This window comes from Gavia stellata, chromosome 1 (genome assembly GCF_030936135.1).
Source record: "Gavia stellata isolate bGavSte3 chromosome 1, bGavSte3.hap2, whole genome shotgun sequence".
Lineage (NCBI taxonomy): Eukaryota > Metazoa > Chordata > Aves > Gaviiformes > Gaviidae > Gavia > Gavia stellata.
Window position 1 is genome coordinate 22,467,948 of NC_082594.1, and position 17,417 is coordinate 22,485,364.

A 17,417-nucleotide genomic window follows, 5' to 3' on the forward strand; every position below is an offset into this window, starting at 1 on the left:
TGTTGTGGCCAAAGTGCAGGACCCGGCACTTGGCCTTGTTGAACCTCATACAATTGGCCTCAGCCCATCGATCCAGCCTGTCCAGATCCCTCTACAGAACCTTCCTACCCTCCAGCAGATCAACACTCCCGCCCAACTTGGTGTCATCTGCAAACTTTACTGAGGGTGCACTCGATCCCCACATCCAGATCATAGATAAAGATATTAGACAGAACAGGCCCCAAAACTGAGCCCTGGGGAACACCACTTGTGACCGGCCGCCAACTGGATTTCACTCCATTCACCACAACCCTTTGGACCTGGCCATCCAGCCAGTTTTTTACCCAGCAAAGAGCGGTATTCCTCATACTACTGTGGGACAGTAAGCGAGCCGTTGTGTGGGGCTTAGCTGCCTGCCAGGGTTAAACCACAGCAACAAGTGATTTAATTTTTGAAAGATTTCCTTGGGACAGCAATCACTTTACCTTGTATGGTATTAATTTTCTAGCACTTAAGGTACATGAATGATGAAAGGTTGGAAAAAACCTAAAAAGTCTTTGTAAGGAATGGCTGGCAATCTTTTTCTGTAATGCTGTAGATCAAAACATTACACTTCTTTATTTTGATTTCTTTGTTCCCTTTACAGCATATAATCAAGTTTCACAGGGCTTCTAAAGCAAACAAGAAACCAGTTCAGTTACCTCGGGGAATGGTGAAGTCACTGTTATATCAGATCCTAGATGGTATTCACTACCTGCATGCTAACTGGGTGTTACACAGGGATTTGGTAAGTGGATCTGCAATGGGTTTTAGCACTGGGATGATGATTGAGGGCAAGGATTGTTTTTCTTATACAAATTGCTGGAAAACAAAAACTTTTGCGCTAATGGCATGTGCTAATAAATATGTATTTTTATACTGCAGTCAGACAGCCTTGATTAGTAGAGTGAATTTTAAAAGCCGGCTATGATCTGATATGCTTATGACAGCAAAGTATATCAGATGGCTGTTTCCCTTTTTGCTTTTCCAAATAAACTATTTTTAAAAGTGTTTATTTAAGTAACAGGCATCTTGAGGTACAGAAAATGCCTCTGGTAGTATCACTGCAGGCAAGATAAATAACTAAAACCGGCATGTGTGTAGGTGGGGGAGAGGATGATTGGCTGCAAGAACTGCTGAAAAAATAAAAACTTCCTAAAATTATCAGGTTTACTTATGAAGGTAACTTTTGAAAGCCATTATCTTCTCCTAATATTTATAATCTATCAGAAACATAGCCATGCCACGTTTTGAACACTTCTGCGAATAAACTAATGTTTATCCAAACTACAGTATAAGCAAAACGTTTTGAACCTGAGTTAGTGTTTCTTAACCAGCGAATTCTGTTAAATGTTATAAATTGGTGATTCTCGCCAATTGTTATATATGTGCCTTTGGAATATGCCCATAGCTGGCTTACCTGGTTCTGTCTGTTGTCTTAAAATAGGGTAGTTTTCCTGACCCAGTTGTCTGTAGCTCTTATTCTTAGAAGTAAATTGAAGAAAAATGCTATCAAAGTATGATACTATCTATATATGATGCTTCTAATTACTGAAATTTCATTAGTGCTTAAGAGTATCATTAGGTTGACCTTTCATTCTCATGAGTCAGTATTACCAGTGCTATTCTATGCTTGGTGCAGAAAGTCTGGCTTCCTTATTACTTTTCCAGAGTCACTTTTTGTCTTTGAAATAGCTTTAATAGCTTTCCTGGAAATGTAGTCAATGACTAGTTATTTGTCTTCTATTTTCATGCCCAATAAATGCTTTTACAGAGTGCCAGTCTCTGTTTAAACTGATGGGAAAAGATGTCTTTGATAAATAATGTGTTCAGAATTGAAATAAAAGGAAGCTTTGGTTTATTAAAATAATTGTATGTATATTGTTTCTAATTTGCTCCTGGTTTTAGAAGTGGAACAAAAGCCTCAGCACTGAGGGGAAAAAGTCAAAAAGATTGCGGTGGCTTTGTCATGAATCATGGAATAGTGGCACAAAACATAATGTGGAAATATATAGTGCACGTTACTACTTAGACACACTTTGTTTTAAACCAAAATGTAATGTCTTACTCTAATGTTCTGCCTGCAGTAGTATTCTTCAGTACATTTTTAAGAGGCATACAGAAACAAATGACCTGTCATCAAGAATCTAAATTTTTCTGATGTTTTACTTCGTACAGTTTCAGAAAACTTATGAACTTAAACATAATTGAGTTTAAAAAGGAAACCATGCATGTTGTTAACTGGATGGCTCAGGAGATTGGTAATTTATTACAGAGCCTTTCACATCTAGGTCTGTAGCTCAAGTACAGTTTAAGTTGGCAACTGCAGAAAACTATTACCATCTCATTTTCTGACCCATGTGAAATGAGTTGGTGGTCTCAGTCCGGCATGAAGTTTTCTTCCAGCAGAAAAGCCACCATCACAATTGGCTATCTTTTGATAATCTGAGGAAGAGATCAAAAGCTTGAGGCAGAGTCTGAGAGGTCTTCCCACTGGAACCTTGTCAAGTCGTGTTGGTGAGAATCCCTTAAAAGCTGTGCAGGGGCTGCCTGTGCTGCCCCGTCCATGAAAACCTTTGGGTTTGTTGTTTCGAAACTGTTCAGTTTAAGCTGAATTTACAAGGCACATGTTTAATGCAGGAGGAAAGACAGAATTGTATCTGTCAGATACCTTCTTCCTTTTATCAGGGTCCCTGGGAACAGCCTGAGTAACAAGGGATTCTACCTAGTGTTTTGTCTTGGCAAGACAGGGGCATATTAGTGCAAAGTTAAGCTTGCAGCTTGGTACTTCAGTAGCGTGTATATTCTGATCCAAAGCAAAATAACTGACATTAATGCTTGTTCTTAGATGTGGGTTTCCATTCCAGGATACTTGTAATATCAGCCTGAGGAATATCGATGTTCAATCATCAATTTTAACTCCTGACTGGATGGCTGGGCAGATTTACTATGTTTCTCCTACTGCGCCTTTAAAGTGATAGGTGTTGCTGTAATTTTTAGATGTTTTATGCTTCCCTAGATTTAGATGTGTGCAGATACACACACATTGTTGCTTAAGTAACATGCTTGCTTTCATTTCATACACTAGCTATTATAAGAGTGATGGTGCTTGGAGGTGGTGGGAAGCTAAAAAATATGGTACTTTGGCAGAAAAATCTGTTCTTTGCTACATCTCTCTCATAGGATAAGGATTTTTTTAAAAGGGTAAGAAAGCTTACCTCTTGGGAAGGTAATTATCCTCCATCTAAGTGCAATTTTCTGGTTTTGGGTTTTCTTTTTTTTAAGATGTCTTAGTGAAATTACCTTTTAGGTAGGTAATGTTTTGGGGTTTTTTTGACACCTTGACTTTTGTAATCAGAAACAAAATACAGCATAAAGTAACTCCTTTCTTGCTAGCATCCACAAACCAGGCAGTAAAACTTAATGGCTATTAAAACCACATAAACTTAAACTGAAATTTGTCTTCATAATGGTGAAATTGAGGAATCTTAATTCATGTAAGATTTGTATAAAGTGAGTATATTCTGTATGAAACAGTAAAAACTGTAGGAAGACAATAATTGTCTATTGTTTTTTTCTAGTACTGGTTCGTCTTTTACAAAGGAAATGCATACAAATCTTAGAAATAACTTAACAATTTAAATAGTTAACTCTCTTCACTCTTTTTTATTTCACTAGTTATATGAAAGCCAATTCACCATTTCCATCAGAGCAAAGGAGATGTTGATTATTTTCGTTATCCTTGAATAGTGCTGTGCTTGAGTAGTTAGCTTTTCCATATGTCTTTGAAACATACCAGTAAAATTTTTCAACAAATAAATGTCAGTCCTTTTAAAATTTCTTATTTGACTTGCATATTCTTCAGCTTTTTTTAATTTCATGACTGAGAGCAATTGAAAGCAGATTGTTTATTCATGCTCTGACTGTAGCAGGAAGGAAATAAGAACACTTCATATAATTACCACAAAGTGCATCAATTATACTTTTAATAATATTTTGAATTTAGTTATCAAGCACGCTTGAAATGTACTGCATTTTGCTGACTTCTTTTCCTAGTATTTCTTTCACTTTATGATATCCAGCTATTGGACTTCTTACTGTACTCAAAGTGCTTATTCCACACTAAAAATAAGCATAAGCAGAGACTGGCCGTATATCTGTTCCCATCAATCTGCTTCCTTAATAGCATGAGGAAAGAGAGGACAGACTTAGCAGTATGCTTGGAAGATTTCTTCAAGTAGTGGGCTCAAAATAGAGGTCCCATTGCATGGTATAGCAATTTATATGCCATAGAATGGTTTAGGTTGGAAGGGACATTAAAGATCATCTAGTTCCAATGCCCCTGCCATGGGCAGGGACGCCTTCCACTAGGTTGCTCAAGACCAGGTTGCTCAAAGCCCCATCCAACCTGGCCTTGAATACTTCCAGGGTTGGGGCACCCACAACTTCTCTGGGCAACCTGTTCCAGTGTCTCATCGCCCTCATCGTAAAGAATTTCCTCCTTATATCTAGTCTAAATGTACCCTCTTTTGGCTTAAAGCCATTACCCTTTGTCCTATCACTACATGCTCTTGTAAAAAGTCCCTCTCCAGGTTTCTCGTAGGCCCCCTTCAGGTACTGGAAGGCTGCTAGCAGGTCTCCCCAGAGCCTTCTCTTCTCCAGGCTGAACAACCTCAACTCTCTCAGCCTGTCCTCATAGGAGAGGTGCTCCAGCCCTCTGATCATCTTCGTGGCCGTCCTCTGGACTCAATTCAACAGGTCCATGCCCTTCTTATGTTGGGGGCCCCAGAGCTGGATGCAGTACTCCAGGTGGGGTCTTACAAGAGCAGAGTAGAGGGGGAGAGTCGCCTTCCTCAACCTGCTGGTCATGCTGCTTTTGATGCAGCCCAGGATACGTTTGGCTTTTTGGGCTGCAAGCGTGCACTGCTGGCTTCTGTTGAGCTTCTCGTCAGCCAACACGCCCAAGTCCTTCTCCTCAGGGCTGCTTTCAATCCATTCTCTGCCCAACCTGTATTTGTGCTTGGGATTGCCCTGACCCACATGCAGGACCTTGCACTTGGCCTTCTTGAACTTCATGAGGTTTGCACAGGCCCACCTCTCAAGCCTGTCAAAGTCCCTCTGGATGGCATCCCTTCCCCCAGCGTGTTGACAGTACCACACAGCTTGGTGTCGTTAGCAAACTTGCTGAAGGTGCACTCAATCCCACTGTCCATGTTGCTGACAAAGATGATAAACAGTGCCGGTCTCAATACCGATCCCTGAGGAACGCTACTCATCACTGGCATCCACTTGGACATCGAGCTGTTGACCGCAACTCTTTGAATGTGACCATCCAGCCAATTCCTTATCCACTGAGTGGTCCATCCGTCAAATCCATGTCTCTTCGATTTAGAGACAAGGATGTCAAACAAAGGACAGTGTCAAATGCTTTGCATAAGTCCAGGTAGATGATGTCAGTTGCTCTTCCCATATCCACCAACACTATAACCCCATCGTAGAAGGCCACCAAATTTGTCAGGCAAGATTTGCCCTTAGTGAAGCCATGTTGGCTGTCACCAATCACCTCCTTGTTTTTCATGTGCCCTAGCATAGTTTCCAGGAGGATCTGCACCATGATCTTGCCGGGCACAGATGTGAGACTGGCCTGTAGTTCCCTGGCTCTTCCTTTTCTCCCTTTTTAAAAATGGGGGTTATGTTTTCCCTTTTTTCAGTCAGTGGGAACTTCACTGGACTGTCACGACTTCTCAAATATGATGGATAGTGGCTTAGCAACTTCATCCGCCAGTTCCCTCAGGACCCGTGGATGCATCTCATCAGGTCCCATGGACTTGTGCACCATCAGCTTCCTTAGGTGGTCTCAAACCTGATCTTCTCCTGCAGTGGGCAGTTCTTCATTCTCCCAGTCCCTGCATTTGCCTTCTGCAACCTGGGCCGTGTGGCTTGAGCACTTGCCAGTGAAGATAGAGGCAAAAAAGTCATTGAGTACCTCAGCCTTCTCCATATCTGGGGTAACCAGGTCTCCTGTTTCCTTCTGGAGAGAGCCCACATTTTCCCTAGTCTTCCTTTTATCACCAGTGTACCTATGGAAGCTTTTCTTGTTGCCCTTGATGTCCCTGGCCAGATTTAATTAAATCAGGGCTTTAGCTTTCCTAGCCTGATCCCTGGCTGCATGGACAATTTCTCTGTATTCCTCCCAGGCTACCTCTCCTTGCTTCCACCCTCTGTAGGCTTCCTTTTTGTGTTAGTTCAGGAGCTCCTTGTTCACCCATGCAGGCCTACTGGCATTTTTGCCTGACTTCCTCATTATTGGGATGCATCGCTCTTGAGCTTGGAAGAGGTCATCCTTGAATATTAACCAGTTTTCTTGGGCCCCTCTTCCCTCCAGGGTGTTATCCCATGGTACTCTACCAAGCAGATCCCTGAAGAGGCCAAAGTCTGCTCTCCTGAAGTCCAGGGTAGCGGGCTTGCTGTGAGCTCTCCTCGCTGCCCTAAGGATCTTGAATTCCACTTGGTCACTGCAACTAAGGCTGCCCTTGAGCTTCACATCTCCCACCAGCTCCTCCGTGTTGGTGAGAACAAGGTCCAGTACAGCACCTCTCCTCGTTAGTTCCTCTCTCACTTGGAGAAGGAAGTTATCATCAACGCATTCCATGAACCTCCTGTATTGCTTGTACCCTGCTGTGTTGTCCCTCCAAGAGATATTGGGGTGGTTGAAGTCCCTCATGAGGACCAGGGCTTGTGAATGTGAGGCTGCTCCTATCTGTCTGTAGAGGGCCTCATCCGCTTGGTCTTTCTGGTCGGGTGGCCTGTAGCAGACCCCCCACCCCCCACTGTAATGTCACCCACCCCTGCCCTCCCTTTAATCCTGACCCATAAGGTCTTGGTTGACTCCTTATCCATCCCCAGGCAGAGCTCCATGCAGTCCAGCTGCTCATTGACATAGAGGGTGACAGTCCCTCCTCATCTCCCCTACCTGTCCTTCCTAAAGAGCCCGTATCCTTCCATTCCAACACTCCAGTCATAGGAGCCATCCTACCATGTCTAAGTGATGCCAATAAGGTCATAGCCCTGCAGGCGTGCGCATGTCTCTAACTCCTCTTGTTTATTCCCCATGCTATGCGCGTTTGCACAGAGGAATTTAAGTCGGGCCCCCAGTGAAGCTGACTTACTGGCTGGAGTGGCTGGAATTCCTTTGTGCTGCTCTTCAGGTGCTTTCCTGTTGACCTGTGATCCTTCTCTAGGCTCTGGGCATCTGCTGCTGGCATCAAACTGGTAGGAGTGGGATGGATTGAGGTTCCCCTCCTCCGGCAACTTTAGTTTAAAGCCCTCTTCACCAGCATGGCAAGCCTATGGCCGAAGATGTCTTCCCCTTCTCTGCCAGATTGACCCCATCAGCCCCTAGTAGACCAGGTTTCTCAAAGCGAGTCCCATGGTCTAAGTAGCCAAACCCCTGGCTGTGGCATATGTCTGTTAACATTTAAAAGTGCATCTTTATTTGATATTAGTGTGTTAGATATTAGGCCTGTCCACACAGTCAGGATCCAGTCTCAGCTAAGAGATGAGCACCCCTCCACTGGTTTTGTGTGGTGACAGTAAGATTAGTCTGCAATTTAAATTAATAATTTATTAACAAAATATTAAATTAATAATAGATTTTGTACTGAAACTATCTAAAGTGTTCACGTGGTGCAGTAACGCTTAAAAACATACCACCACCGCCCCCCAAAAAAACCCTCAAAACCACACTTAAACAAAAAAATGCAGAGGGAATCTCACAGCTCTTACTTGTAGTACTGCAGCTGAGACACTATGATGAAACATTTTTTTATTCCCAAATACTCAGACTAAATTCCCTGGCCTATTTCTTTGTGCATGGTGTGAGTGGGTGCTGAATAGATGAATTGCCACTTTTGGCAAGCCAGGTATGGAAGTGGATAACACAGTGCTGGGCTCTTGCTTCCCATTCCCCTCCTCCTATTGCTTTCCAAAGGAATGACAGTCTTTTAGCCTTTGTCAATAACATCTGTGTCCTAATTAGTCTGGGATTGTGTCGCTGTGGATGTGATCATTTGCAAACTAGTGCTAGCACAGGATACTGCAGCCTCTTTACTGCGTTTCTAGTGTGCAGCTCAGCTAAACTGCTGCTGTGGGATGAGCACTGATTTTTAATAAGCTTTCAGGTGGACAAGCTTTAATACAGTTGGAACGTAGTTTTCTGGGACCTGGACTCTTTCCAAGGATACCTGCTGCCAGGTTTGGCATTAGCAGGAACATTAAAGATGTTCTTTTAACAATAAATGAGGAGAAGCCACTGCCAAGGTATTTTTTTGTAGACATCTTAGTCACTTCCCAGGCTCTGGCTCTGAATCACTTAAGTTTGTGCTTTAGGCAAAGTTAAATACATGGAACTTTTACTCTGCTAATTTACCATTTTCCACATTAGAGCTCTTGAATCCAAGGATGTCTCTCTCATCAATTATCAAGGATTACTTCAGAAATACAGGAATGCTCTTTGGTCCTGCTCTAGTGCTTACAAAACTGTGGTCATTTGAAGGAATGAACCTGAATGCTTAAAAACAAATAGTAGGAAAAGCTGTGCACATTACTTGAAAGAAGTTAGCAGCTTTTAAAAGCAGAATGGTCTTCTACCCTGTTTGAGTATATAAAAAGATACTAGGCATTATTTCCCAAAAGGTATTCTAATGACTTATTAGTGATTTGCTTTCAAAGGAGAAAAAAACCCCCACACCTGACCCAACCACAATCACTGTTTTGGTTGTCAGCTGTTGCATTTCCCAAGATTTTTGCTTCCAAGGTGTTTTTCATTATATAAGTGTGTGCTTTCATGAGATCACAAAAGAACAATGTGTCTGGCAGAACCTTGTTTTCTTGCATAGGCTGTAATTACATGCTTTCCTGTGAGTTGTAATTTACTATAGTTCTAAATATTCTGTAGTTAAAATAACATTACCTAGTGTTTCTTAATGCTGCTATTTGCAGGGAACGTGACTACTACCTTGCCTGCCTTTCTGAGTATTTTCTTTATGTTTTAGATTGATTAGTGGCTGGTTTGAAAATTCAAAGTGTAGGAATGATAAAGAGACTGCAAAACTAAGTATTCGATGCTCATGCCAGTGACTTGCAAAAAAACAAACAACAAACCGAAACCCAAACAAACTTTTTTTTTTTTAAGTGCTGTACAAATGAGAATCCATTTGGCTTGCTTTCTTCTTGGACATTGTTGTTGGCAATGGCCTGTTAGGTCAAGCTCTTGATTGAGTGATGTCTGTCAGCTTTGAGCAAATGCAGATTTGAAGCTAGAAATACAGAGTATATTGCTGCAGTACTACCAGTCTTCCAGTCAGAAAAGTAGAAGGCATACTGCTTAGAGATCTTTGAATTCACCGTAGAGAACCCTATAGAGGTATGTAAAATTACTTGCTTCGTATAAGCAAATCATTGTGAGGCCACTGTCTTTGAAAGGTCATAGCAATCAAGGGAGGTTCCTGAGGGGAAGAAACCAAATGTCACTCCAGTCTTCAAGGAGGATCTGGGAAATTACATGCCAGTCACTGTCGCCTTGATCACTGGGAAGGTGATGGATCAAATCCTCCTGGAAGCCATTTCCAAACATTTGAAATGTTCATTTGAAATCATGAAGGTGATTGGGAGTAGTCAGCATGGATTTATGAAGGGGGAATCATGCTTAGCCAACATGAAGGGCTTCAATGACTAGCTCAATGGATGGGGGAAGGGCAGTGGATGTTGCTTATTTCGACTTTAATAAGGTTTTCAACACTGCATCCCATAACATCCTTGTAGACAAACTAATGAAGTACAAACTAGGTAAGTGCACAGTGAAGTGAGGTGGATTGAAAACTGGCTGAGCTGATGGGCTCAGAGGATTGTGATCAGTGCCACGAAGTTGAGCTGGACACCAGTCACTAGTGGAGTGTCCCAAAGGCTGGTACTGGGGTTCAGTGCTGTTTAACGTTGTCATTAATGACTTGGACAATGGGACAGAGCGCACCCTCAACAAGTTGGCAGATGACTTCCAGAGGTGCCTTCCAACCTCAGCCTTGCTGTGAATATGTTACATCTTCACCATTTGATCTGTCTTGAAAAAGCTATAATTGAATTTTTCAAAATCTAAAATCCAGCTCATGACAAATCAATAGAAGCTGTGGGGGGAAATAAAGTGGGAGCCGATGTGAGTAAGAACAATATGAAAGATCAAATAGCTCATGTGGAATAAGGAACAACGTGAAGAAAGCAGTGAAATGCAAAACTTTTTCAGCAAAGGAGGACATTTTTGTGAGAGATCTTGATTGCAGCATGGTGAGAGGGAGAACATGGTGCCATTTTCTTTTCCTGAGGAAAAAAGATGATGTATCCCTAAAAGTTTTTCTGGAAGTGGTGTGGTCATAAAATGGAAGATACATTACTTCTGGATCATTGAATTGTAAGCAACTTTGGGTATGAAACACTTCTGTAACGGCAGTATCTCTAGAAGGAGATACCTGAGTCTTGAGAGATTAAAAAATTTGTTAATTCTATAGGATTCAAGTGTTACAGAGATCCATATTTTTAGAACTCCCTTGGATCAGTGCTACATCTTTTATTCTTAGCTGGAATACTATTCCTATTGTGCTAAAGGTAGCAGTGAAATCAAATGGAAAAGATAAATGAAAATACAATATTCAGTCTACTTCTCCAGTTGTATTTGGGTTTTCATTGCAAGACTTCCTGGTGATTTTGCAAATTGGCGGTCTTTACAGACAGTGAATTCATAGGCCACCTCCATGCAAGCAATTCTTGAATACGAATGTAGTCTTTCATAGCTTTTTACAGGTTAATCATCTTTAACCTCAGATCTCATAGGCAAGTGCAAGGTCATTTAAAAAGTTTTAAGTAAGGATTGTGAAAGGATAGAGTAAAGCAAGATTTATGATAATGTGTGTGATGAACAGAACACCTGAAAATAATTTTTATCCAGGTAACCAGTGTTTAGCAAAAATGGGAAACCAATCCCAAAAGTTCTGGATTAATCTTTTACCACACAATACTGTTAGATTCCCCTTTCTAGTAAGATGAAGTGCTGAATAGGGGAACTTCTGGTAGATGTTTTTCTGACTGCAAACTTGTTTATGAACTTGATTCAAATGAAAATAGGGATGCAAGGAGAAGTCAGAAATCTCACAATTTCCAGAACATTTTCCAAATCCACCTCTCTTAGACTGCTGCTTTTATTCAAAGCCCCATTTGCTTGATGGTCAAGTCCAACCTTATCTGAGTATCATAAATATGAGTAATTTTTTTTTAGCTTTTTATCTTCTGCAGGTGTTTCCAAAGGGTCTGACTATGTCGTTTTTTCTGGTGTACCAATTTCTGTTTTGTTTGTTGGAACCTATATTTAGTTTATCAATAACTTTCTTGCTTCTTAGCTCAGTATTTCTTTTCCCTAAATAATTCTCAAAATCCTCTGCGGTGATAAAAGCTAAGTCCCACAACCTTGTCATTTACAACTGACAGTGATACTGGCAACACTTTTTTGCTCTATTCATGAACATACCTTGTTTTGAAACTACAGTAAACACAGTCTTTGTCCAAAGTTTAAAGAGAAGATCAAGGTGGAGCGATGTATATATTATTAGAAGAGCTTTGCTAATTTACTAGCCAATACTGTGACCAAACCTAGGCAGACTTACTCTTAGACTGTTATCGGCTAGAGGAAATGCAGGTAAAGTTCCTGAATTTGGAGTTCCGTAGTCAGTGAAAACTTCCACATCAAAGAAGCAAAAGGTGCAAAAAAAGAAATGGAAAAAGTAAAGCTGCTTATTTAACCACCACATGTCTTGGGGACAACTGAGTGCAACACAGATGAGTATTTGGAGATGTGATGTTACATTACATGTTTATTGATATTTTAGTGAGATATTTTTCACTTACCTGCTTCAGAACTGTTAGACACAAGAAGCAATGGAAGCAGAGTATTTTTTTCCTGACATTCCTATGTCATTGTAAATCAAATAATTTTTAACCTGTGATCTCGGATCATTTAACAGGTAGTGAAGAACTGTTGCAAAAGGGGAACCGTAAATTTGAGGCTGAAAGTAACTCATCGTTTCTCTTCATATGGTTATAAATGCTGTTGTGAAGAGTACTGCTTTTGTTTTTTCTCTTCCCCTTCCCCTAGAGCCCTTCAGTGCTAGATGGAAAATTTCAGAACTGATCTTTATAATAATTTACATCTTTACCTTACAGGATATCAAATCAAGGCTGGCCTTTTCAGTGCCTCTCATCAAGAATTAATGTCTTTGTAGTGGCTTTTGAGAAGTTTGTCCTTGTTTAGTGGAACATACGTTTACTAACAGCACCAGAAACATGTCTGTCTGCATATTCCATACTGACTTCTAAACTGAAAACAAGGTGGTGCTTTAGAGTTTTAGATAGGAGAAATGATAGCATTGCTGCTGCAGTCTCTAGGAAAAATAGCTGCAAAAATGCAAATGGTGAGTGTTCCACAATAAAAAAACCCTTTATGTTGGTCTACCAATACTGTGTGGCTGTAGCCTGGCTGCCTAAGGAGACAAAGCTTACCTGGGCATGCCTTTTTTTGCTGGTTCCCCCAAGTAACTTCTGTATCTGTTGGCAAATTTCAGATACATTTCGTTAAATGATATTGTATTGAAACAGTCAAATTCTTTCAAATTTCATAAAAAGCAAATGTCCAAGAGGAGGACATGTCTTCTGGGAGAAATACATTGAGAGTTGCATCAGGGCCATTTCAGTTTGGCTTGTCTGCACTCTAAAGATCACTCACTGGTCATTCATAGTGCACACGTCTCTCCACTGGCCCTGTCCTCTTGGTCATCAAAACAGATGGCAGGTGGGAAAGGAGTTTGAGGATTCTGGATGTGGGAAAGAAAGGCATAGGAAGGAGCTGGAATATGTGCTGTGAGAAGTGCAGGAGGAAGATCTAGGACTTAGATGCTGAGGACGTGGGCTTCAAGAGCTGCACCCATCAGAGAACACCTTGTCTTGTTAAGAAGCTCCATGCTGAAAGATTTTGTGATGGAAAAAGAGAACAGGTGAATTAATACATAAAGGATGTAAAAGATATTAAAAAAATAATTTTTTTCAGTGAAAGCTTTTAACAAAGATTTCATATCTTTGTTCTTTATCAGGATTATTGAAACCTCCCAAGTTTCCTTTACACCTTCCCCAAGAGTATAAGGGCTGATCAGACTGTAATATCTTGACGCCTCTAAGACTAAGTCAGCCAAACTTACTAACAACTCCTGTTAACTTTGAAGAATGCTCAAAAAGGCACTGCTCATTTAAAATTATATGTAATGTATCTCTTCTGCAGGATCTCTGAATGAAAGAATGGAGAATCCTATAGCATACTGATTTAATTGGGGGCAGGGGGAATATGTAGCAAAGCAGAAAGTTGAATAATTGAAATTTTTTTTGTAGGAAAATTACACAGGTAATATAAAAAGTGTTTTGAAAATGAATAGGTGTTTCCCCAGTAGTATCATGTTTAACCAGAAAACGTCAAGGATTTTTATGATGAATGTTTTAACAAGAACGTGTAGAATGAAGAAAAGTGTTTTTTTAATATGGAAAAGGGGTTTTGGGGGAGATATTTTTGATCCCCATATTGCTCACAAAAGCAGTATCACTTACATTTCATGTCAGTGTGTATGGCACTTTGTTATTTCTGTCTATGTGAGGAAAATTGGACTATTAAGAGATTATGAAGGGTTTACTCAAGTACGTTACTTGTGAAGTTGTAGGAGCTCCTTGTGAAAGTTGCCCTCATTGTTTAACTTTCCAAAAGGCTTGAGGTTTCTATTAAAAGCAACTTTCACAAGAAAGTGTTTAAAAATGTTGTGTTCTGAAAATCTTCAGTCAGCTACCCAAAATTGTATGACAGCTGAGGGATCCCATCACTTCATATGTACCAAACTTGGCATTTTCAGTCAGTCATAAATTCATTTAGTAGTTGTTACTGCAGCAATCTCAGAGTCCATTTATACTGCCCTCGCAAAGGCTTCAGAAGAGAACTAAGTTGTTTGCAAAAGTAACGTGCATTAAAACCTGTGCTAACTTCGTTCTGTCATGCAGTACAAAAAATGGGAGAGGAGGGGAGGAGGAGCAGCAGCAGGATGTAGCTGTTTGGATGTATGGAAAGATGGTCAGATGACAAGTTCATTTTCCTGAGTACTTATTTCCGTGATGTCTTCATAACAAAATGAAGATTTAGAAGTTTTCTAGATTTCACAGCTTTTTTTTATTGAAATATTAGAAAATATTCTGCTTTCTTCTAGTTCCAGTAGCTGAGGATTTTTGAATATTGCAAAGGAGATTTCTTCCTAGCAAGTGTAGTTACTCTATCATTCTGTCTTGAATTTCTGCACTTCTCAGAAAGCAGGATGCTCATGTGCAGAACCAGCATTCTTTATATAACGAGGGCTCATTCCTTAAGGTTCTGTTCTGTCAAATTTGGATTTGGTAAAATATTTTTGTTATTGCTTTTTTCCAAGCTTAGAAATATTTTGACTTTTTTAAATTCCAGGGCATTTAGGTAGCGTGATAACTGAAGTAGAATGATGTAGTGAGAATAATATGGGACTAATATAAGTAATATATTGAGCAATGTCATTCATATATGGATACCTGATGTATAGATAATTTTTATATCTGTCTATGTATATATATGATGATTTTTGTAAAGTAATTTGAATCCGGCTTTATCTTTTTAATAGCAAAAGTCCTGCCCAAATGGGGTGAAATTTTGGGGATGCAAATACATTAACTGATGGGCAGACTATACTAGATCTCTTTCTTCTCTGTAGCTTTAAACTTGTTCTTTTCTTACTAGCCTGTTTTTCAGTATGCTGGCTTTCCAAGATGGCCAGATATCTGATTATGGTGCTGAAAAGAGAATAATGTGAGTAATTAATCCTTCAGTGTCTGAAGGCTAGCTCAGTCATCTCAGTGCATTGCCACACAGTAGTGGTAGGTAAACTGGCTGAAATAACTCTCATATCCAGATACGTAAATACAAATAGAGGTAAGACTTCTACAGAGGAAAGGCATTCTAGAAACTTCAGATCTAATTCCTATCGTAAAGGTAATGAGCTGTACTAGCTGGACGAAAAAAGTGTCAACATAACCTTTGGTTTTGACATGAGAGAGGTATGGAGGACCATAAGCTCTTTGATCACAAATGTATCTTCCAAGTAAGCTTAGTCAATAAAAACCCTGCAGTAGAATTTAGTAAAAACCCTAGAGTGTGATTTTAGAAACACTTGGATGAAGTTTGCAGTTTAGTTTTGTTGTGTTTTTAGTACTAAATACCTTGTTAAGGTTGTGGCAAAGTTATCACTGCATAAAATGCTGTGGAAGATAGGAATATAAATTGTTCAAAATACAGGAAATAGCGATAATAATTGTTTTGTCTACATCCTGCTGTACAAAGAAAATGCAATGATCTATATGAATGATCTATGCTCATATAGAGGAAAAGTTGAAAAGATAAGATAACAGTCCTTTGATTAAATCTGAGCAGTTTCAAAGTAGCCTGTGAAAAATTCACCTTATAAATAGGGCATGCTTATCCCATATAAAAGCTTGCTCTGTATGAACTCCCAACTTTATCCGACTTGCTGTGAACACGAGTGACACAAAACATAATCTTTGGGGCGTTGTTTGAAATACTGTGTTTGTTCTGTGCACAAAGGTACTTTAACAAGTAAGTGCGAACAAAGTCTGGACAGCCGCTGGAAAATGCATAGTAATAAATGGCCTACGCTTTTACTTTTTTTTTTCTTCATCCAGAACAGGAGGAGTTCTTTATTAGTCAATACAGGTAGGGTGATATGGAAGTGATGAGAGTGCTATTTAAATGAAAAACAAAAATAAAATAGGGCTGTGAAGGAAAATGGCATGGGCTACCACAACTGCATGTAAACCAAAGAGTAAATAAGGCAGTTTTCGTCCTTTGTGTGAAAGTATTGGAAAGTGTGAGATTACAATACTGTGTAATGCCTGTCAACCTGCAGAAGCTGCTCCAACAAAATGAGAGAGCAAAAAAGGTACTTGGTGTTTTTATTACCCATTCAAAATCCTCCCTTGTGAGGCAGAACTCTAAATTGAAAAAGGAGATGGAATTATATCTGGAATAACATAGTCACTAAAAACCAGTTTCAGTGCCTGCTCTCCTCTTGCTTTTGATCCTGCTGTGATGCGTCCACAGCATCCAGAGTCATCGTGACCTATGGAGAGAGTAATCACTCACGTAGCAAAACCCACAGGAAATATATTTCTGCAAGACTATTTGTTTTAATTTATTAAATTTGTTATTATACATGAGTGATGTGTTAATTATATTTGACATGGTGGCAGCATTTTCCTGCAAAGATGCTATAATAGTGGTTTGGCCTTTGATATCCACCTTTCCTTCCTTGAACTTAGTACAGAAAGTCACACCCTGCAGCTTGTCCTGATGTACATTTTTAGGGAGTAGGAGAGTTGGCGTGAAAAGTAAAACTAGATTTTTTTCTTTCAACTCTAATTCAGTTCCAGTGAAAGTAATAGAAATGCCTGTGTATTAGGCCTGTACAGGCTTTAGTAAGTTACATTGCCCCAAGTTGGCAGTAACTGAGTGACAGCAACTGAAAGAAATTCTTGGCGTGTATTCAGAGCATAAAAATATAACGGTGAGGCCAACAGCTTTCATCAGGCTGAAACAGAGATAAAATATGGTGATGGTACTAGCAGAAGGCTTCCCTGGCATAGATATGGCATCCCTCTAAATTCTATCCTATACAAATACTTTCTGCACTTCGAAAATTTTTATGCATGCGTGCTTTGATAATGTAGGTTTTTGGTTTTGTTTGGCTGTTACTGGTAATTGTAATGGTTCCTGATTTTAATGAGAATTTATTTAGATGCTTGATTATTCTTTAATTGTTTTTAAACAGCTCTGAGATGGTCTTTATAAGAAGATGATTAACAGGAAGTTAATTAATTTTTTTAAAATTTTCCAGTGCTTTTCACAATTCATGTCTTTATTAAAAAATTTTAAAAGAAGACTTTAATGTTTAGATTTAATACATGTTGGGTTCTGTGGAGCCATTGTCTTCACCAGTGTTTGTGATGGTCTTTTGACGATAATTTATTTTAAAGCCTCAAATTAGTTGGTAGATGTGACTGAAATTAATTATTTTTATTGTGAATGCACATCTTTGAATTCAAGGAAGTAAATTAACTCCAGAAAAGTGCTGATACTATCATTTGAAAATGGTTGTATTGACACTTTCATTGTGCTAGAGTACTATTTGGCATTGAGGTAGTCAGTTTTCTTTAAAGTGGAAAGAGAATGGAAT

The 17,417-nt window shown here is 39.7% G+C and overlaps 1 protein-coding gene across 3 annotated transcripts in view; it reads left to right on the forward strand.

Moving 5' to 3' along the window:
* Positions 1-17,417, forward strand: part of CDK8 (cyclin dependent kinase 8) — an 88,696-nt gene that overhangs the window by 41,992 nt on the left and 29,287 nt on the right. For 2 of the 3 annotated variants that reach the window (XM_059836348.1, XM_059836354.1), the window contains exon 4: positions 626-766. In XM_059836348.1, coding sequence (XP_059692331.1) covers positions 626-766 — 141 coding nt within the window. Of the gene's footprint in view, positions 1-625; positions 767-17,417 lie in introns of those variants that run through there. The other variant, XM_059836361.1, reaches the window with a different exon arrangement.